Here is a 21,682-nt window from a genome sequence, read left to right on the forward strand (position 1 = left end):
TGTGTTCTAGTAGCAGTTTGCTTCTCTTGCTTTATTTTAATTTCCATAATTGGTAGCTTCCGCAATGGCTTTGGAAGACAGTTTGCTTTAAATGTGGCCACCTATTCCAATGCCTGATTATTTTAGGAATCCGACTCTTTTCCTCCGGAGCTCTTTCGCAGGACTTCTTTTGGCCGGGTCCAGGAGGCAGGGTCGTCTCCAGTCGACTCCCGCAGAGGTCACTTTTTGTGCGCGGGGGTCGTCCCCAGCGTTTGTGAGTAGCATATGCGTGTGGCTGTGCTGACTGCACTCGCAGGCTTGTAAATTTTCACCCTGGGAAATTAGCAACAAAGCCCGATCTGTCTCGTGGCTGCTTTGCACTTTCCGAGGGCGGCTGTACTTGACTGAGCTGCAGAACAGGCACACGAGAGCGAGCGAGCGAGCTAGCGAGCGAGAGAGGGAGGGAGAGAAGGAAAGGAGAGAAGAGGGGAGGGGTGGGGGCGAGAGGTAAATAGTCTTAAATCGGAAGGGAGCTGCTTCTCTGTGGTCTTGACAAGCGCTGCCTGGGCTCCGCCGGCTCAGTAATAACTGAGTGACCTTTTCTTTGGCTGTATTATGTCTGGCTGGGAAGGGATTGCATTTTGCAGCTGAGAGCCGGAGCTTCCTTCAGCTCGGCTCCTCGCGTGCTGCTGGGGTAAGTTGTCTTGAGCCAGGACGGAGAGAAGCAGCCTCGGACTGCAGTTGCCTAAAAGGAGGACACCTGTGGCTCAGATGCGGTCAACACCATTACTTGGCGGATCCTTGAGGACCTCATTATTTTAAACTTAAAAAATAGAGATTTCCCTCCCCCTCTTTTTTTTTTTTTTCAAACAATGCTTCTTTTTGACCTTTCCCAAGGAGAAGCCCTACAAAGCAGCCACTGTGCTTTCTGAACGGCCTCCCCCTGTATCGCTTAATTGAGAAGGTAAGTGCAGCAACTGTGTACACACGCGTCGGCTTATTTGTGGTGTGTGTGTCTGCGGGTGCGCGCGTGCGTGTGCGGATGTGGGTATTTTTTTCTTCCCCAGCCTCTCCTAATGAGGCTTAAACTGGAGCTGCAGCCCAGCTCCGCACTGCAACTTTCACTCGGGCTGCAGCTCTGCGGAGACGGTTTTGTTTAAATCATGTGAGGCTTCACTATTTTTATGATGAGACATGAAATAGATGCAGGCGGAAGATGTTGATGGAAGGAGGGAGAGCGGGTGCGGCGCGGAATGTCTCAAGTACGACTCGAGTGGATAATAGTCAAAGTTCAGGATGAGCCGCCGCATTTCCACACCCCTGACTCCCGGGGAGAGAGGGGCAGGGAGAGTTGGGAATTAGGAGAGGTTCGCTCTGGCCTGGCCCATTGGAAGGCAAGTCAGCGCTTAGGTGGGTTCCGGACCCACTCTGTGTACTTGCTGGAATCCACAGCCCCCCTCCCCCAAGAGTTGAAATTGCAATCTTTTGGTTCTTGTCCACACTTCTGCCTCTCCCCACTTTTCCATAATAAGAAAAGGTTGTTCCTGCGACATGGAAAAGTGACTATTTGCCGGGGGGGGGGGGGGGGGGGGGGAAGTGGCCACAAGAGAGGTTCCGTGGAACAAGGTGCCTATGTCCTAAGAGGCTGAGATTCAAACTGATGCAGCACATTTTTACGGGGGCTACCCAGATTGCTGTTATGAAATACAAGTCAGATTTATGATCTTTTTCATATTGAACATGATATGCTATGCTAACGCTGCATGTGACAGTTTAATCAAATCCATTTGTTACCACGAAGCTAAAAGGGGCCGCTGGGATTTTAGGATTACGGGCAGAGTTAGGGAAGCATGTGGCTTTGTCATTCGCCATCATTTTGCACACTGCCACACTGCGAGGGGCTCTGTGTGTGCGCTCTGTCTCGTCTGGCCGCCCTCATCCCTTCCCCCACCCCCTGCCGCCACTCCGACCCGCTCCCAAAGTGGCTTCACAATAGTCGGTCCTGGGCGGTGTAGGCTGCGCACCAGGTCCACACTTGAGCTAAATCCAGGAGAGCCCCTTCCACTTCTACCTTGGGCTTGGTGCTCAATGCGAAGCTGCTGCAACTCAGGCACGCCTAAGTCAACTCATGCAGAAAAAGGAGAAAAGTTTTGGTAAGGTTACAATCTATCATAGATGCACTTTGCCGGCGCTCGGCACTCTTGGCTGCTCAAAAGCTTTCCTGCTCTTCTGCTGCTTTTGTGTCTTTTTAAAAGATCCGAAATATTATTGTTGTAACTGCTTTGAAAGACTGCTGCTTAAACCCATTAATCTTGCTAGGTGCAACAAATACTGCTACATTCTTTGCAAATCACCCCTGTGTGGCTGCAAAGACAGGACCACAAAAGGCTAGAGCATAAACTCCGCGAGGCATTCTTTGTTAGAGTGTATGTATGTTTCTTATTTTTATTATTATTATTATTTTTTTTTTTTTTTTTTGCATGTGAGCTGCATCAAAATTGAACTCAGTCTTGCAAATCTCTTGTTGGCCTTTGCCAAGCACTAGCACTTTGCTGCCATGGTAACTGTAATTAAACTGATAAGAGTGGAAAAATGTCAGTATCTCTGAGCCTTGCAGCTGCATTGGAGAAAAAGGGAATCAAATTGGTTCCCAGCTCCATTGCTCAAAAAGGGGAGGGGGTGGTGGAAGGATGGGGAGGGGGTTGGGAGTTGAAGGGGCAGAACAGAGTTAAGCAGCTCCAGCGCCCGGGATCTGGGGACATCTATTTGCATTGTTGTCCCTTAGGGGGCTGCAGCCTGTAGGGATGCTCTGGGCCAGTGAACAGAGGGAAACAAGCTTTTAGGCCCAAACCAGTTCTCCAGTCGGGTCTGGGGGCTGGGGAGAGGATGAAGATGGGCAGGAGGAGAGAAAATCTTTTGTTTGGTACCTCTTGGCAATCGAACGGCCACGTTGGCCAAATTCTTTTAATCTGTGTCACTGCTCCCAGCTGCAGAACCTGCATTCCCATTTTAGCATCTTCCTGAGGCACCTCATCTCTGCCAACCCCCTTTATGTATTCCCTCTTCCTGTTCCTTCTCCCAAATTGTTCTCTGTGAATCTTCCGACAGGGACAAAATGTTTTCCATTCACTATGTGTAGTTAGTCCAAAAATATAAAAGACTGTGTCTAAGTGCTGCAAATCTTTGATTATGATTATTTTTTTTAAGCCCCTGTGTGTTGTGGAGTTGTGGTTACTTTGTTGTGTGAACTACTGAAGCTGAGCCTGCGCGGATGAATGGCACCGAACAAGGGAACATAATGGAGGCAATCAACCGTTAGGCCGCCTCACAATGCAATCCAGGCAATTAAAAGCTCACCAGAGTTTAAATGAAATGGTTCTACTTATTTCTGCACACCACACTGCACAGGCGATTATTTATGTCTTTTTTTTAATTATGATTTCCCTTAAACTGTCAAATAACTCAGAATGGCAGGGTCTCAGAGGCAATAAGAATTTCCCTCAGAACAATTTACATGCCAATCTAAAACTAGTTATGAGTCCTGATGTGCTATGAGCAACTTGTGAAATGTTTCTCAGCTCTGAACACATAACTCTACCCAGTCGTGCTCTTCTGGATGGTGAGGGGGGCTGCTGATGCTTTGTGTCTTTTAGGTACATGGCAATGTAGTGACTACTAAATAGTTCTTTTTCTACAACTGTTAACTTGCATCCTATTGAAACGATTTCCTCTCCAAGAGAAATGTGATGATGTTCTCTAAAAGAAGGCACCAGGTTTTTGGAGTGCAAAATATCAAACTCCTTCAAGCCCAAGGCCAAACAGAAAGTAAGAGTTTCAAATATTAATTGGCCTCTGAGTGCTAAATTAAAATGTCAACACAACAAAAACATTTTGTGAAGACAAGCAGGGTAGTGTTACTTGTGCCAAATGTTGGTATTCCCTGTCTTGGTTGCAAAGTGTTTTGAATAAAGATAGCTGACCTTCTACGCTTGATGGTAGTAACTGCACTGAGGGAAATATAGCTGAGCTACAACTGAAAAGGATTTTAAAATTTCTTTCAGCTTTGTGATATGAAAAAATAATAGCCTTATAAATTGGCTAATCAGAATAGCCACTCATATCTCTTGATGTCTTCAATAGCAAAATACAGAATGCCATTTCGTAAATCAAAATTTCCCCCTCCCCCCAGGTATATGGTTAAGAGGCACTTGGATATGTTCTGTACTGTAATTAATAGGATTTATTCCTTGTGGAACCTTGCTAGAAGACGGTAACTAGTTCTGATCAAAGAAACTTCATTTGTTAGAAGTTCTAGAGAGTGAGATTTAGCAGAGCTATCAAGGGTTATGATTAATCTACACTAGACCCTCAGCTCCTTCAAAGAAAAGGAACAGAAAGCAGGCTATAGGAATAGCACCTGCTCTTCGGCACAACTCCCGCCGCGAGTCTGCAGCTCCAGCTACCACGGCTGTGCACATCATGCTTTCTTCCCTGCCATACCCTCTTCCATTACTCTGCCAGAGAAGTTCTTTTCTAATGGAAGTTCAGCATCATAACGATGTTATGTGCAATCCATGTATTCTTTGTAACGAGAAAAGTTACTCAGCTCTGAGAGTACAGTGCCTTGGTGTCTCTTATCAGTGTGATGAAAAAAGAAAAAAAGACTGTGGAGGTAATGGACGTGAAGCCTTCATCAGAAGGCATAAGGGAAACTAAAGGAGGGTTGGCTCCTTGGGAGTAGGGAAATACTCTAAGATCATAGCCTGGCTTTTCTTTTCTTGAAACTGTTTCAAGTGCATCCACATTTGGTGTTTTGTATAGTTTAAAAGTTTCTGCGTAGGAGAGGAAGCATCCTATAGGAGTGGAAGCTCTGGACTGTAAGAAGACCACCAAATCTAGTACTTCACTGTCATTCAGTTTTGAGCGAGTCCTTAAACGCTCTTAGGCCTCTGCATCACAATTTGTAAAACGAGGGAGTTAGGAATCGATGATGTCTACAGTATTTTATAGCGCTTAGAATGAGTTACTTGATAAATATGAAGTTCTGTTAGTTGGTCCAGCTTTTTTTTTTTCTTTTTTTTTTTTAAGCTGGGTGTTTGACACTTGGGAGAGAAGAAGAAACTCAAAGGGGAATAGCCTTTCATTGAAAAAATTTCAGTCCAGTTGTAAAACCTACAGAACTCAGCTAGACTCCTTATACATGATGGAGATATATGTCTAAAATAGATAAACATCCTATGTCTAGTGCACTATAGATATATGCATGTAATATATTTATGTACATATGTTTATTTAATTTATATGTATTTAGATTTTACCTTCTGTTGTTTTTTCTTTCCCTTATAAAATAAATAAGTGCGTGTTTATGGTAATAAATTAATCCTGTACTTTAGTTTTCTATCAAAGCATGTAGTTAGTATACAGTGAGGTGAGCTGCCATTAATAGAGGCACCGACTGAAGTTTTTGTGAGTATAGATTCATTTTAAAAATTTTAACATAAGGAATAATTTTGAAATATCAAGAGCACAGAAGGAAGTATTTGGATGCAAACAAGCAATATCGTATTGGTGAGCTTTTTGGATGACTGTACTGTGTGTTTAACTATAAACATGCCCACTGCTAAGTCAGGTTAGTGTAATCCCAGAAGAGTGTCCCCTCTTCCACCATCAAGCACATAGCAAGCAAATTTCTCACCAATAGAGAAAAACTCATTCTTGACTGTGCACGGACTCGTTTGTTAAATAGCTTTCTTGAAGATTGTTAGCCATTCACTCACATTTTCTTCCCAAAGGAACCACCCTATGTAGAGAATTATTAGAGAAAACAAAATTATTTAATGTTGCTTAACTTGGTGTATACAATGCCAACTCCCTATACACAACAAGAATGTGTTATTTTCACCACTTTGTATGTGTGACTTTCTAGATGATTTAATAAGGACTGTCTAATGTTTGATTGAGCCTTTTGTTTCCAGAATTTAGCGTGATTTGGTATGCCCCTACAGAAGAAAGTCTAACGCTCCTCGAGAAACGCAGCGTTAAATAGGAAACTTGTGTAAGGTCTTTTGACCTCTTCTGATTCCTTCTTGTAGTCCCAGCTCTCTTTCTTGTTTTTGTCTTCCTTTAGGTATACAAATGCTCTCAGTCCAGCCAGACACCAAGCCGAAAGGTTGTGCTGGCTGCAACCGAAAGATCAAGGACCGGTATCTTCTAAAGGCACTGGACAAATACTGGCATGAAGACTGCTTGAAGTGTGCCTGCTGTGACTGTCGTTTGGGAGAGGTGGGCTCCACCCTGTACACTAAAGCTAATCTTATCCTTTGTCGCAGAGACTATCTGAGGTAGGAATTATCCTTGCACACCAGTGATGACTGGATACCTTTTAAAATATTTTTGTAAGTGTATTTCTTGGGGGTTTCATTTCTTTATGGCCAGCTTATATCCCTGAAGGATGTTGACCTGTCAGCCTTCAAAATGTCGCCAGGTGCCTCGGATGCAAATTCTTGCTTAAGGAATGGCCAAGAAAGCCTCATATCTAAAGTGTTCCCATTTGGCCAGCCTGGATGCTCAGATTTAGAAATAGGTGATTCCACTGCCCAAAGGAAACCGCCAGTTCATGGCAAGGATGTATTTGGTAGAAATCAGCATGTAAGTGTTGTATTACACCCCACGGACAAGGTAGGCTGAGCTTGACCCCAAGAGTTACTCAGCTATCTTCTGTTTCTGATTTGTCAAAGAAAGGCAGTTTGAAATTAGCTGGTATTTATTAGCATGGTTATTATACAGTTTTGAAAACTTTCCCCAAGTGTGAATACATCCCCCCACCCTCAGTGGCATTCCAAGTGGCCATCACAAAGACATCACTGAGCATTAACAGCCTCAGACTTGCCAGTAGCATTAAGGAAATGAGCACAGTAAAGATCTCCATCATTATGGGGAGATGGTAGCCACCCTCTAAACTGTAAACATCTGAACAGTTTGATAACAATTCATATGCTCTTGCTTAAAAAACCGTGAAGCCCACTAAACTTGTTTCCCAGCATTTAGCACTCAACACATGAACTTCTATTTAAGAAAAATTATTTTGCTTTTCAGGGAACTTTGTGATTTGATTCAGCTGCAAATTACATATATTAATAAAGTAGGACCTATCAAATTAGAGAAATGATATATGGCATCATTTGGGTTTTCATATTTAATACAATTAATCATTTTCTAGCCTGACATTAAGCGATTTATTTTGAATTTTTTTCCTTTATGACACAAAATTTATCAATCAGCCCTAGCTCCTTAACCATCTTGGTCATTTGGAGAAATGTTTTCTAGGGAATCTGGTGCTTCCCTGTATATAATTCAGTCATTTCTTGGTCTGATTTAATCTTTATCTAAAAATATTTATCATTTGATTAGAGGTAGTTTAAAAGGGTGAATCCAGGACTGTTTATCAGATTCTACTCTTTCCCCCTCCTAGGACTGCCTCATCTGACAGCCTCCTGGCTAATTATGACCACTTGTTTCTAGTCCTCTGTGTTCCAAGGGCACAAAATACATGCAGGGTGCCAACAATGGGGAGTGACTCTATAGCCAGGATTTCCCTTATTGTGGTGGCACAACTAATCAGAATTAACTTATTCCATGAATTCTCTTAGAACTTCAGTCTTTGAACTTTTTCTTTGAAATAAAAAATTTTTTCCTCTGCTCATTGTGAATTAGAGCCTCATTTCCACATAAAGCGTTTGCATTTGCTTTCAGTGATTTAACAATGCTTCCTAGTTTTGCTTTATCTTCACTAACCAATAGTCATGGCTTTTTTGACTCTTTTTTTGACTTTTACATCTGTTTACAACTGCAGTGTGTCAAGTGGATTTATGTAACAATGATTCCAAAACAAGGAGCTTGTATAGTCTGGGCGAGATTAAGGTGTCCTAATAAGCAATAAAGGTAAAAATTAAGTAAGATTTAAAGAAAGTATGTTGATATAGCTGGATTTTAAAAATTTATACTTGGCCAATGAACTACCTGTATCGTGAGTTAAACTGTTTTGCAGTTGTGAATATAGTAGCAAGCACAGAAAGAGACCTTAGACTTGTTTTGTGTTATTCTTCTTTATGGTAATAAAAATATGATGTTAAACTGCCATTTGATAGTCTCAAGTAAGTGTTTTGTTGAAAACGATTTATCAAAACAGTTTCCGTATCAGAAATGCTTATCTTTCTCTAAGATAGATTTTTTTGGTAACATAACTTAATTTCCAATAGGCTCGAACTTCTAATGTTCGTTAACTTGTTAAAAAAAAAAATCATACCCTTTCAAATCAAAACCCTGGTCCTGATTGCCAATATATTCATTTCTCAGAGTATAATTTCCTCTTAAATTGGTCATTAAATGGCCAGTTGTTATGTTAACAGCCTAAGGATTGTTAACATTTCAAACTAAGTTGTTAACAGCAAGCTTGTTCCTGTATTTAAACTGAAGGTTTGTTGTATATAATGTGACTTCTTTGGCAGGGAGCAATTCATCAATACTTAAAAATTGTAGAGGTGAAATGGGGGATTGGAATGTGTGTAAAACACTGTGTTATGTGTTATAGATTATGCTGCAGATGTGGTATGTAGTTTTATGAAAGAAGTGTGTATCAGTGAAGTTGTGTCGATGTTCAGCAGCATGTCTCTTACTGGAATTTAATAGTCTAATTCTGCATGTCAGATAGACAAATACAATTAGGCAGACTTTATTTATAAATTAATTTCTTTAAATGGTATAGTCGTTCAAAAATGTTTATTGGATGCCTGCTGTGTGAGAGGCATAACTTTAGGTAATAGACAAAATTAAGAAAAATAAAGGTGTACCTAAAATTGTTACTATCTAATTGATTATTAATTACACAAAATCTGTAATATGATCAGTGAACAAGTAATATTCCATGGCTGTCTTCTAGAGCTTTGAAAATAATTTTTCTCATTTGCCTTAGTTCACATTTCCTTTTTGTATTTTGTATTTTGCACAGTCAGCTTAACCATTTAAATCCGATTCACAAGTGGTTTTGTTTTGGTTTTTGGTGATTGGATAGTGTGTAATTTCTTTAAGACACCAAACAAGCCATAAATAACTTACAGGTTTGTATTTCTCTGTCTAAATTAGTAGGCATCAGTAAGTAAGAATATGGAAAATGATAAAGAAAAAACTAGTTTTATCTCTATCTGTACTGGTGAAGTATTAATTGTAGGTATTATCTTGGGCCAGATAATTTTTTCGTATCTAGAGAAGAGTGAAATATTTTTGCCAATTGTAATTAACTTCCTAATTAACTTCTCCTTCCAAAAAAGAAGACAAAAAACACTTCTAATGCTGAACAATGAGTCTTGAAGTTCTAACATTTTATTTTGCATTACTTTGAGTAGTGATAGTGATGACATGTTTTTTCAAGTTCTTTGAATAATGAATATAAGAATTTAAATCATAAGATATTTTCCTAGAGTTATAGAAACTATTATTACAGTAAATATGATTTCTCTCAGATTTTTTTCCTTCTTTGTGGCACAATTAGCTATACTTAAGAAAAAGAAAGATGATTTTACCATTTATATACTAAGTTCCAGATCTTAACAATTCATTTTCCATAACAGGGCTGGTATAATATCCTTCATTTTTCTATAGTATATACAATGCACATACCTGATGAGAGAGCATTTGCCAGTTTGTAGGATTATTCTCTGCCTTTGGAAATTCATTAGATAAAGGAACAGAAGGACTGACTTTTAAAAGTTCCCCTGTTAACATGCTTTCTGCCTTAAACTAAGAAGCCAATCTGCCCATCAATATTTATATGCCAAGACCTAGAAATGTGTATGTTAAAATACATTTTTTAACATGTGTCCAACACATTTGTAACTTTTTTATTTTTAAAGTTGGAACTGATGACAAATTAGACAAGGGAAGCATCTTTATACCTTGAACTAGAGCTTACAACTAATAGAATACCCAAAGTAAATTAATAATTATTGTGTAAATACAGCAGTTTTAGTAATGATGTTTACGGGACTCTAGGCACTGCTAATCTATCATCCTTGTTTCAGTTTGGAAAATATGAAAAAAGTAGTTAATGTGTAATCAGAGTTTTAGAATTAAAATTTTGTGGCAAGTGTTAAGAAGTCAGAACCAGGAGAAATAACAAACTACTTTACTTTGCAACTTGGAGGCAGTAAAGAATATCAGAATTTACCACTCAAGAGTTTGGGCAATTTTTGCTTGTTTTTTTGTTAAGCCTAAAACTTCTTGTATATTTTAAGCATCAAGTCGCTGTAGGCTGGATCTTGTATCTCTGAATGGAGTCTCAGCAGAGAATGTATTCAAAGCCGTTTGCCCTGATATATAGCATGGAAGCTGCTTATATAGCTCTTCCTATATGAGAAGCCGAAAATGCCTTATATAAAATTTAATGTAATTGGCTATTTTTATATTTGAGAATGATTTGTTTAAAATGAAACTGCTGGGAGAGAATGATGCTTCGTGTGCCACCATAGTTGTCAATTAAGAAAAAAGATTTGAAACTGTTATGCTGACTACAAATTTTACATGCTTTAATATAGTAATATAATAACTTTCAAATTGAAAATTAAAATTAAATGCTACATAGAGTATTCATCTGGCTATAACTCTTTCACACTAATCAAATCTGGTGCCTCTAAATTTTTATATAAGGTTAAATTTATGTTAGTACATAATTACAACCTTAAAAGTAAGCATGAATGTGTTGTTTATATTATTTTATCTGACAACTCACTGCAGAGGTACTTTTTTTGTGTTGAATAAAGTGTTTATTCTTTTTTTCCCTTCATTGTTCTCTTTTTAATATTAGGCAGTTGAAAATAACTTCCCCAGCAATCACTGCATTATTATTATCTGAACAATCACTTTTTATTGTTGTAAATTCTGAAAATTTAAGCTTTTACATTGAATTAAATTCCTCCCAAATGAACTTTTTTTCTGCAAGCTTTATTTGAGTTTTCTTAACACTTCATTATAATCATAATTTTTATCATATTTAAGTGTGTAACCTAATCTTAGTATTATGAAATCTTTTAACATGAGTGTATTAAACTCCACGGTCTATTAAAAAATATTGTTATGTTCCTTGTAAATGATCTGACCTTATTTATAGCTTTATAAGAAGCTGTAATTTTAAGTCTATTTTTTTGTTTTATCATAGGAAAGCATTATTGAATTTTATTTCAAACATTTTAGACTACATACTATTCAAGGACCAGTACAAATCAGGAGCGATCATTTTGTTTTGTGCAATACTTTGAGAGAGTGCCCCTCATTTTAGGAAAAATTGGTGGACTTTCTAAGCCACAACTCCTTTGCTACAATTCAAAATATTCCATCTACATGTAAAATGTCTCATTTATAAGTTTATCTACAATATCTCTCTGTTCTTATTCTGTAATGCATCCATTTTCAGTGAGTGAGTATTTGACATAATGAATTATTTTAGTTTTGTGATTTTTGTTTTGGCTTGTTTTATAGACGAGATATTTTCACCGAAAATACCTCCCTCAAGAATATTGAAAATATGAAAATACTTCACACTGTTTCTATATCTTTACTGGTTTTTTTAATCTTTTTATAAAGCATGGAATACTTCCGTCAGGTTAGTTTTCACACATGCGATGGATAAGTAAGACACACCTGACTTAGCAGAAAACCATTCTGTGTCTACAAGTATATTTAGGATGAAATGCATCTGCAAGAACTACATTTGAGAATTGCTAAAATTGCTTATTTGGCACTTTATAAATACATAGAACTCTGGGAAAGAATCTCTATTTTTGGTTGCTCTTAGAGTATATCAAAGTAAGCCAGCACTTCATTTATAAACTCACCATTAACTTCCATTAAGTGACTAATAATAAATTTTAATGTTGTGTTTTGACTGCATAAACATAATTTATTAAGGAATCTCATTTTAAAAATGTGCTGAAAGTGGAAATTTTGTAAATGGTTTTGATGAATATATGCATTGTAGAAATGTATTGTGTAGTTCAGGTTTTTGCCTCACATAAAAATTATTTAACCTAAAAGAAGAATTGCATCAACCTTAGGCAACCATTATATTTTCCTTCAATACCCTGTGAGGCATTAAAATCTTATTTTTTTGCATTTGGTTTGAAAACATTTTCCTATTCCTATGAGAGTGTCTTCTATTACTCAAAATTATATACTGCAACCTCATCCTGTCTTCCAAAATATATTAACTAACATCTCTCACTTTAATCCATATAAGAGTTGTAAATGCAGGAGAAGGTCTTGAAAACAAGGAAAGTAAAAATAAAAACAGCAATATTCTTTTTATTCAATTTACCAGATATTTTTTAAATGACATTTGCATTAGCCATGTTTCTTCAAAAAGACATTTTTCTTTCATTTTAATTTTTTGTTGGCTTATACAAGTGATTACTCCTACAGATACGTTGAATTTCCCCTTGTTAAGCATTAAAGAGGTGTAAGTATGTATATGCATGCTGCCCATACACATAGCAGAATCTATATGACCTTAGAATGAACATTAACTTTTTTCATAATTGACTTTCACCAGATCATCATCATTTGACAGGCTTTAAAACTTGTAAAATTAGATACTTGATGCCAGCTAATTTCTTAGTATTGTAAATACAGCACCAACTTATTCTTATCGAGTGTTCACCATCCTAAGAGGAAAGACAAGTTTTAGAATACTATAGAATGCCCAAGTATATTCCCTTGTGATTTTTATCACCTAATTCTGTTTTTCTCAACTCTGATGGAGTTTGATACTGTCTGGTCTATATCTGTTTCCCCCATCATAACATGTTTGTTTTAATGATTAACCATATATTTCCCTTTTCAAGCTACTTATAAGAAATTTATTTTGGGCACCTGGGTGGCTCAGTCGTTAAGCGTCTGCCTTCGGCTCAGGTCATGATCCCAGGGTCCTAGGATCGAGCCCTGCATCGGGCTCCCTGTTCGGCGGGAAGCCTGCTTCTCCCTCTTGCACTCCCCCTGCTTGTGTTCCTGCTCTCGCTGTCTCTGTCTCTGTCAAATAAATTAAAAAAAAAAAAAAGAAAAGAAAAGAAATTTATTTTGAGGTGGAAGCTTACATTGTGAAGCAAGGAGTGTGGCATTTAGATCTTCTTACTTTAAAGCAATTTCTTTTGCTTATTGAGGCTTTTTGTCCCTTATTATTAGTTGATAACTTTTCTCTAAGGGAATTAGCACCTAAGCATACCCTTTTATTATATTCATCAAACATATTTGCTATATTCACAAACTACCCACATCAGTCACCTGTGAATTCACCTGTAACTTTTGGCCTTCTCCCATTATTACCATCACTTCCTGATAGATCTTTTCATCCCAATAATACTTTTTGTAGTTATGTAAAGATTCTAAGTCTTTTGTTAATTTTTTTTTCCTTCAGAGTGCCAGTTTTTTATGATGCAAAAATCTCTAGCTGTGGACTTTACTAGTTTAAAACAAAATCACACGAGATAAATAATCATCTTGGAATAGTCAGATCTCTGATTTGAAGTTGGAAAATTAACATTAAGCTGCGTGTATTAAGTTACACTCTAACCAGCATGTGTTGTTATGATTCAATTTAATATTAAAAACTCTCCAACTGGGCTACAGGGAAAATAAAAGACTCTTAGGAATTCAAAGATTATTTGCAAAGGAGTACAACAAAGCCATATTTAAATAAAATTGTTATTACCAATGCAGTAAAGCATCATCTACGTTAAACCCATCCTACTAATAAAAACAGAAAATCAGTTTTAGTAAACATAAATATCAAATATGACAAGGACTAGTAAAGGGGAAGGAAACTTCATAAAATGTGCTAATGCGAACCCTGTATAGGAATCTAAATACCACTGAGAAAAAATAAATTCCCATCTCATTTATAATGTGGGATCCCAACAGGCAACTTCAAGAAGAAAAAAGAACATTTTGGACTTGCTAGTTTATTCTCCTGTTCTAAAACTTTCAGAACAATGCTATGTTTTTATTATAAAATTCTAACAGAGGTGCATACTATTTTTGAAATTATTTTGTTCTCTTGTTGTTACATTACAAAATCTCTTAAGTGATGTCCCTTAATAGATGGCTCGCATTTCCCCCAAAATGGCTGGTTCAGGGCTGTTACATTTCAGAATACCCATGGCATGAAGCATGATGCTTATTTTGTATTTATCAACTACTCGATAAAAATATATTCTGACCAATAGCCAAATATTAGACCGGGTGAGAGGAGCAATTAGTACCTGTTTCTTTGCTTAGATGAATGGGGGGGGGTGAATGGAAGAGAGGTGAATGGAAAAAGCTGTCATACTTCTAACACTAAATATGAGTATTAGCTTCAGTGGGCAGGTTTATTTGTATTTTCCAGGTGAGAAGTTCAACTATACTGTGAACATAATTTTAAAGCCTGTAAGTATTGCATGTGAATTTCCACTGAGAGAGCATTTGTGCTTTGGGAGATACAAAGAAATTATAAGTTATTCAATTTCCTTAAAACTCATAAACTAGTGTTCTCTGTGGCTATTTATTAGAAAAATAATTTGGAAAGTTTTTGAGCTAAAGGATCCCTTCTTTCCACAGCACATCCTTGCTGAGTGGGTAGTAATAGAGTTTATATTTGTGATTACACACTTTGCTATCCCTCTAACATTTAAAAAATGAAACCATTTAGTTACTTAACAAATATTTGAGTGCCAATACCTCATTCCTATAAATAATGAATGTGGAATATTATATTTCTAATTGATTTTCTATAATATATAAACATAAAGTTATTAATATTTTACTATGTAAAGAATAAGGTAGACAGTAGGAGAAATTTGGGAAGAACTTAAGGGCAAATTATTTTTCAAATTTTCTACAACTGACGTCGCTATTTGTTGTTCAATAACTAAGTAAAATATGTAAAGAGGTTTAGCCTAGTTAGGTCCCAAGGAAGCAATACAGAGAATGAGAAGAGGTATACTCAGAAGAGATTAGAAGAGGTTTTGAGGAAGAGAGGTTATAAATAATATTTAAAAATTGGGCTCTGTAAAAATCCTTTTGTAAGCCAGTAGTCCTATTACAGAAGCTGAGCTCTGAGCTTCCTGGTTATATTTTGGATGCAGGGTAAGACAGAGTTAGTTCTGTAACTTTCATACAATTTGCATGTTTTTTTTTCTCTTATCACAGATACGAGTACAATCAACAGAAGTACAATTGACACCCCTTATAAAATGCTTAGCATCATTGGTCCCCATTTTCTCATTCAACATTGTTCTTATTGAGGTGGTGACTTGAGTAAAGAACTGAGAAGGCAAAGGAGCTAGCCATGGGGTTGTAGATGAAGGACATTCCGGACACAGGGAGCAGCCCATACAAAGTCCTTGCAATGGGAGCTTTTCTGATGTGTTTGAGGAATATCAAGGATGTTTGTATGGGGTAGGAATGAACAAAAGCAGAAGAGGCAAGGATTAGAAGCAACCATTAGGTGGTCCCATGGTATTCCCTGTTGCTGTTACAACCAGGATGGCCCTGTATTTTTCTAAATGTTCCATAAGGAAGTGGTAATACTTCTGTTTGAGAATTGCTGTGAAGCTTATTCAGATAGGGTGTTCCAGACTGAGTTCCATTTGGGATTACAGAACTCATCAGGCAAAGTATACATGGTAGTATTTCAAGGTGAAATACAAAGGAGTGTCCATGTTGATGAACTCAGGCTGCCAACACAGCATGCGTAAGTGTAACACCATGGCCAAAGATGTTGTTAAGCTCTGTCCTGATCACAATGTAATTTGTATTTTTTGAATACTTGAGTAATAAAAATTGCAAAGATGTGGATTTTTCAAAGGCTCTCTGATGGGTGATTACTTTTCATTATTTTAAAAGTTAAGCCAAGCCTTATTACATTATTTTCTAGTATAAAATATTTAAAATAACATATTAATTATTATAAATGTTTCCAAATCCAGCATCGGGAGAAAATGCATCAAAGACCTATTAACTTCTTTAATCGTATTCTTGATGAGATGGGCCAACTGTTACATAAGCGTTCTCTTTATACTCCTATTTTCCATTCTTAACCTAACCCCAGTTCACTAATTTTAGTTTCACATCAAGAAGTGCTAAGGATTATTCTTCAAAACTAAAAGATGAATATGCATTTCTGTTTGTGAGAGTGGGATTTGTCTGTACAAATTGTCTTTACTTTGAAAAATGAAAAAAAAAATTTTAAACTTAAATACAAATCGAAGTACTTGAGCCTATATTTATGTTTATAAAATGGGCTGGGATGCATCATGAGTATTGGCTGAGAAGCTGTGCTAATGTGCTTTGAAATCTTACAAAGAGGCACAGCATGAATGGGTGAGCTTTCAAAACAGTGGCCAGGCCATATACACTTCATCACAAAGAAATCCAAAACATACTTTTCAGAAAGCAAGGAGAAGGTGGTGGCCAGATGGCTTTACAAGTCTTAATTTCTCCTGTCACCTTGTACACCCTGAGTGCTTCTTTTTGTTAAAATTTCTAGCAGCCCTCCTATTTTTTTGGTAGATGGGACATTTGGAGTCCCTGCCATCTTGTCCTGGTTGAGTTGAAGATCTGTATTCCTAATCATTTTGTGATTCTCACCTATCAGAGCACATCAATTTGAGCTTGATTTTAAGGAAAAGTTGCTTGATCTTGACCTGACAGTTTGCTTGGTATTTAAATAATGTTGGTAATAATAGTTATTAAACTAGCAATTATCTTTGCAATAGAGACCACTTGCTTATTTGGCTAAAGGTGTTAAATGACTTGTGTTCTTGATCAATGGTAGATTTCTGCAATGACCTGAGAAAAAGTTATACATTTTAAGGAGATGTTAAGTTGAAAAGAATATTTCTGATTTTCCTTTGAGGATTTATCTGCTGGGTAGTAAACACAGCCTTTCATTTTTAACCACAACTCACTTTTTTTACAGTAACGAGCTTATCCTACATTCATTCTAACGCAGCCAGTGTACTTTAAGTCATTTTACTGTGTATTTCTTATTGTCCTACCACATTGGGTGTTGCCCCTCCCCCACCAACTATCATCAATGGTAAATTAGTCATCTATTGCTATTATGATGCATTCATCTGCTGGTTCTTACATTCTGTATCACTTTATAAAAGGATAAAAGTCACACCAGTTCTTCTTAATTCCCTCAGCATCTTCCAAACTAGGTGAGGTTAGATTTAATCCTTCAATTTTAGAGATATGTCAATCAGCATAATGGTGCTGAGTCCAGATTTGAAATCTGCCCTATTCTGCTACATCCCAGCTGTGTATTACTAGGTGAGTTACTCAACCTCTCCAAGCCTCAGTTTACTCATCTGTAAATAGGAGCAATAGACCCATTTTATGAAGAAAGAATAGCACTGAGTTCTGAAGATAAAATAGTAGAAAAGTAAACATTAGGAGAAGATTAAAGAAATGGATTAAGATATATTGTTTAAGAATGATTAGTAATCAAGAATATGAAAAGCTACCACTGTTCCAAGATCTTTTACCAACTTTTTATTTACAAAGAAGTGGGAGGAAGAAATGCCAAAATACCATGTGTACCTGAAGCCATATGGGAAAAAATATTTCACGTGGAGATTATTAGAATTTGTTAAATTAAGATTATAGTATATTTTACATAAATGAAGATGAATTGGAATCTTTGGGGAAATTATCAAACGTGAGATTTTCTTTGTCCCTGAGATGGTAGGTTTCTGAAATATCTAACACGCTCTCCACATTTTAGCATGTGAAAATTCTATGGCCCTTGTGAAGCATTACACTGACTATCCCATAGGGAAGAATTATATATAAAATTTCAGCTTGCTTTAGGTTTCCTGCATAGTCTTGATTTTTCCTCAGGTGGCAAGGACAACTGAATGCCAGTATCTTCTTACTGAGGTTCTTTTTCACAACGCTCTCTAAACATTTTGATTATGTACCCTTATTCGTAAAGGAGTTTAAGTATACACCTTTAATTTAAATGTGTATTTACAAATCATAAATACTCTGTTGCACATTTTTTCAATTAGAAAAACTCTTTTAAAGGATAAGATATACAATTAATAGAAATAGAAATGCCGATAATTGTTTAAGCATCCCTGGGATTTAAGCACGCCCAATTTGGAGAGCGCTGTTATTTCTTAAAAGCTTTTTAAGCTTGATTGAAAGTTGTTTGGGAGTGATACTCATACTCGTGACTACGATGGGGGAAGTATGGATACTTGGGGAAAGTTGTAAAAGAAAGATATGGTGGTTGTTGAAAGGAAAGGACTCTGTAAACATGAGCTAATATGCCTTGCTCTATTCTTTTAATATTAAATCAAGGTTTTCTTTCATGAGAAATGTGGCAAGGCGGTGGACTCTTTCTAATGCTCTACTCTAGTCAGTGGCAACATTAATATGAGGCAGGGTTTCTCCCCCTCCCCCCGCAAGCCCCCTATGCAGGACACAGTGAGATTTTAGACAGATAAATGCTAAGAGAACCCTATGTACCAAAGGCAGTGTTTACTGCATGTAATACATATCATTGTTTGTCTCCTGTAGTGAAAAATACTTGTGTCGTGCTGTTAAAATGCACTCCTGACAGACCAGTGCTTGCTATTATAGGGTCCATTGCTTAAAAAAATGATACACTGACAGAAATACAATTTAAGAAAATTTAACACCAAGGGTAGTCAACCATGTAGGCTACTATTAAGGGGCCAAAACTCAAGGCCAGGGGTTTATTTAAAAAAGAGGCACAGTTTATTTGCTGGTGGTAGGCAAAGTTAAAAGAAAAAAAAAATCGAACTTGAATTCCTTGCTCTCTAGTCTGTAGAAAATTAATGAAAGCAACAGTTCAATAAGATTTTATTGCAGAAATGTTTAAGTGAAACATTCTAAGAATGCTTCGGAATTTTTAAACAGTTACTTACCATTTAGAAAGCTGTAACACTGTGATGCGTAACAAATTGTTAGCATTGGATCCTAGGCACACCCAGTGATTTTCTTAAAATGTGTAGTCAGAGCTGGTTAATCTGAATCACTTTGTTCATTTCATTTTTGTGTGTGCAGTTTATAAATATATCTGAGATTGACAGGTCAGCAGTACCCACAATTACTACAATTTAAAATGTAAGCTATTGTCCAAGTACCCTTATGGGCATGGTTTGGTAGCTAAATGCATTGGATTTGTAACAAGGCCTTTTGAGAAGGAAAATAACTAAATATGAGATGTGATGAAATATGCTGAATTTCAGAAGAGTGCAGAATGTTCTAATGAATAAACTGCTACTGAATGATGATAGAGCATGTGCTTTTTAAGCTATCACATGGCCCAATTATTAGGGGAGAAAAATCCATGAATTTAGATGAGATGTATTATCTAATTTTACCATTTTAAAAACAAATCTGCCATCCAGTAATATTTGATGCCAACTGTGTACGGATTACATGTTCCTTTGGGAGAAAGGTTACAAAAGTAATGCAATAAATAATCTGAGCTTCAAGTAGCTTAACTTGGGTATCAGAGAAATAGAAAAACATCGTCCGCCACTATGGAGAATCGCAAATGTGTATCTTGCATTCTGTACCCTGATGGTATAGTCTTCGTGTGACACCTAGGATTGGGCCTTGGGAGGCACTTGGTCCTGCCCAGAAAGAATATCCGAAGACGAAATACAGTATTTTTGCAGATGTCCTCCAGAATTCAGTTGGCCTGAATCTGAAATATTCTACAACAGATTTGTTTTTTCTATGAGTATGGAAGGTAATGATTATTGTGAAATTTGTCCAAACACATTGTCCCGGGTGTCTGTGACTCAGCTGTGTTGGAGAAAACCCAGAAATGCTTGCCGAGGAAGATTGTGACCCTTGGCACTCTTTGCCACAACCATGCAGTGTGGCTCTCCATCCGTGCATGTGTTTTAGTTATATTTCTAAAATTCCATATGTAGGCTTTCTTATATCATGGTATCTCCATACTCTCTGTTCTTACTAGAGGCTACAACTTCAAATCTTTTTTCAATTTTCATTTTTTTTAAGTTGTCTGAAGAAAATAGTACTTATGGTAGATTAGCTGAAAAAACTGGATGTGAAGCTATTTCTTCTGATAGTTTTAAAAGATATCCTTTGGATCCTTCCCGAGACCTATGTACTTGACCTTGACATCTGAAAATTCTTCACAGAATTGTACATCAGGGTTTTTCCTTTATTCTGTGTTGAAGAACATTTTAATGAACACCTGAAAAATTTTCAGTGTCTTAGGGATGCTCTTGTGGATTTTGTTTACTATGCCATGCAATGTCCTGCAGACTCAGTGCTGAAATTTCTCTCCATCTTAGAGTAAGAAAAGTTCCTGGGACTCTGAACTGATTAAATAGTGTTTTTCTTGGGCCTTGTGAATCATATATTGTTTACATTTTCCCTCTTTTCTTTGTCTTCTGGGAAGCTCAAGTCCAAATTTATTTTCTAACAACTGTTCAGAACTGCACGCTATGTTAATATCTTCTCCAGACTTTTATATTATCTTGCCATATTTTTATTATGATATTTGAAGCTATATATTTCATGTGAGGATGATTTTTGACATCACTGAAGTGAAATAGTTTAAATAACTGGAATGGAGGAGCTACGGTGGAGAAATCCCTGCTCTGGGAGGTGGGAGGCAGCCTCTCCTAAGCAAAGAGCTCTTTTACCTTCTCTCGAACCTCAAGGCCATTATAATTTCCTTGAGATTAAGCAAGATATGTTCTGGAACCCTTACGGGGCCAGAGTTAAGATATTTGAGGCCATCTACTTCTAAATAGGCCCTGTGATTCAACCCTGTAGTTACTCATCACCAGATGCAAGGTAGATTCACTGCCACCACCCTGTCACGAGCCAGCATTAATTGCAATCCTCTCATTTCCATTCTTTCCCTCATTTGCTGGATATTTCTACCATGATTCAACATTTTTCTGCGGAGTCCTCTGGAAACCTCATGTCACCATCAATAATCTTTGCTATATCCACAGTCTTTAGCAAGATGCTTTTTCCATCAAAGCATTGTCTTAACTGAGTTTCATCCATTGCTTTACCTGAAACCTGCCTCTCCTTTAGGGGGGTGGTTTTTCCGTTCAGCTGTCAATAGGGCATAGGACTCCTTACTCTGAAATCTCACACTTCAGGAAGAGGGAAAAGCTGACATTATCTTGGATACGCACAGTCATCCCCACTCATTACTAAAAATGCATCGTCCCATAAAACGCATGCAATCTACACAACCTGTTACCCTTTCTCTCACTCTTGTCATTTCTCTCTTGCCATAATTCGGGGAGATTTCAAAAGTTTGTAGCTGACGCATCTGAAACCTAGCTCTAACTTATTGAACTTCTTTTTCCCTACTACTGAACATCAACCCTCCCTTCCCAGGATCGCAAACAGCCTCTTGTCCTTAAAATATTTCATCTCAGGAATCCTAAACTCCAGAATTTCGTTGTCTCACTTGCAGTACAACTGCTGTTTGACCTCAAACATTCAGCTCTCCCAGTATGTCCTTTTTCCCCCTGATTTGGGCAAATCTGTCAGACTTCTGTCCTTGCCTGCCCAGTACTGAATCCCACTGTTGATCATTTGAGCCTCCTTTCCATCTCCTTCTACCGTGCCTGTCCTTCTA

At 37.3% G+C, this 21,682-nt stretch overlaps 1 protein-coding gene across 1 annotated transcript in view; it reads left to right on the top strand.

The window, feature by feature from the left end:
- The first annotated feature begins 369 nt into the window (after positions 1-369).
- LMO3 (LIM domain only 3) overlaps positions 370-21,682 on the top strand; it is a 53,611-nt gene continuing 32,298 nt past the window's right edge. The window contains exons 1-2 of the mRNA XM_035027867.1: positions 370-943; positions 6,107-6,320. Of these exons, the coding sequence (XP_034883758.1) occupies positions 6,115-6,320 (206 nt within the window). The 5' untranslated portion in view covers positions 370-943; positions 6,107-6,114. The remainder of the gene's footprint in view (positions 944-6,106; positions 6,321-21,682) is intronic.

Source organism: Mirounga leonina, unplaced genomic scaffold (assembly GCF_011800145.1).
Source record: "Mirounga leonina isolate KUSES-001 unplaced genomic scaffold, KU_Mleo_1.0 Mir_201, whole genome shotgun sequence".
Lineage (NCBI taxonomy): Eukaryota > Metazoa > Chordata > Mammalia > Carnivora > Phocidae > Mirounga > Mirounga leonina.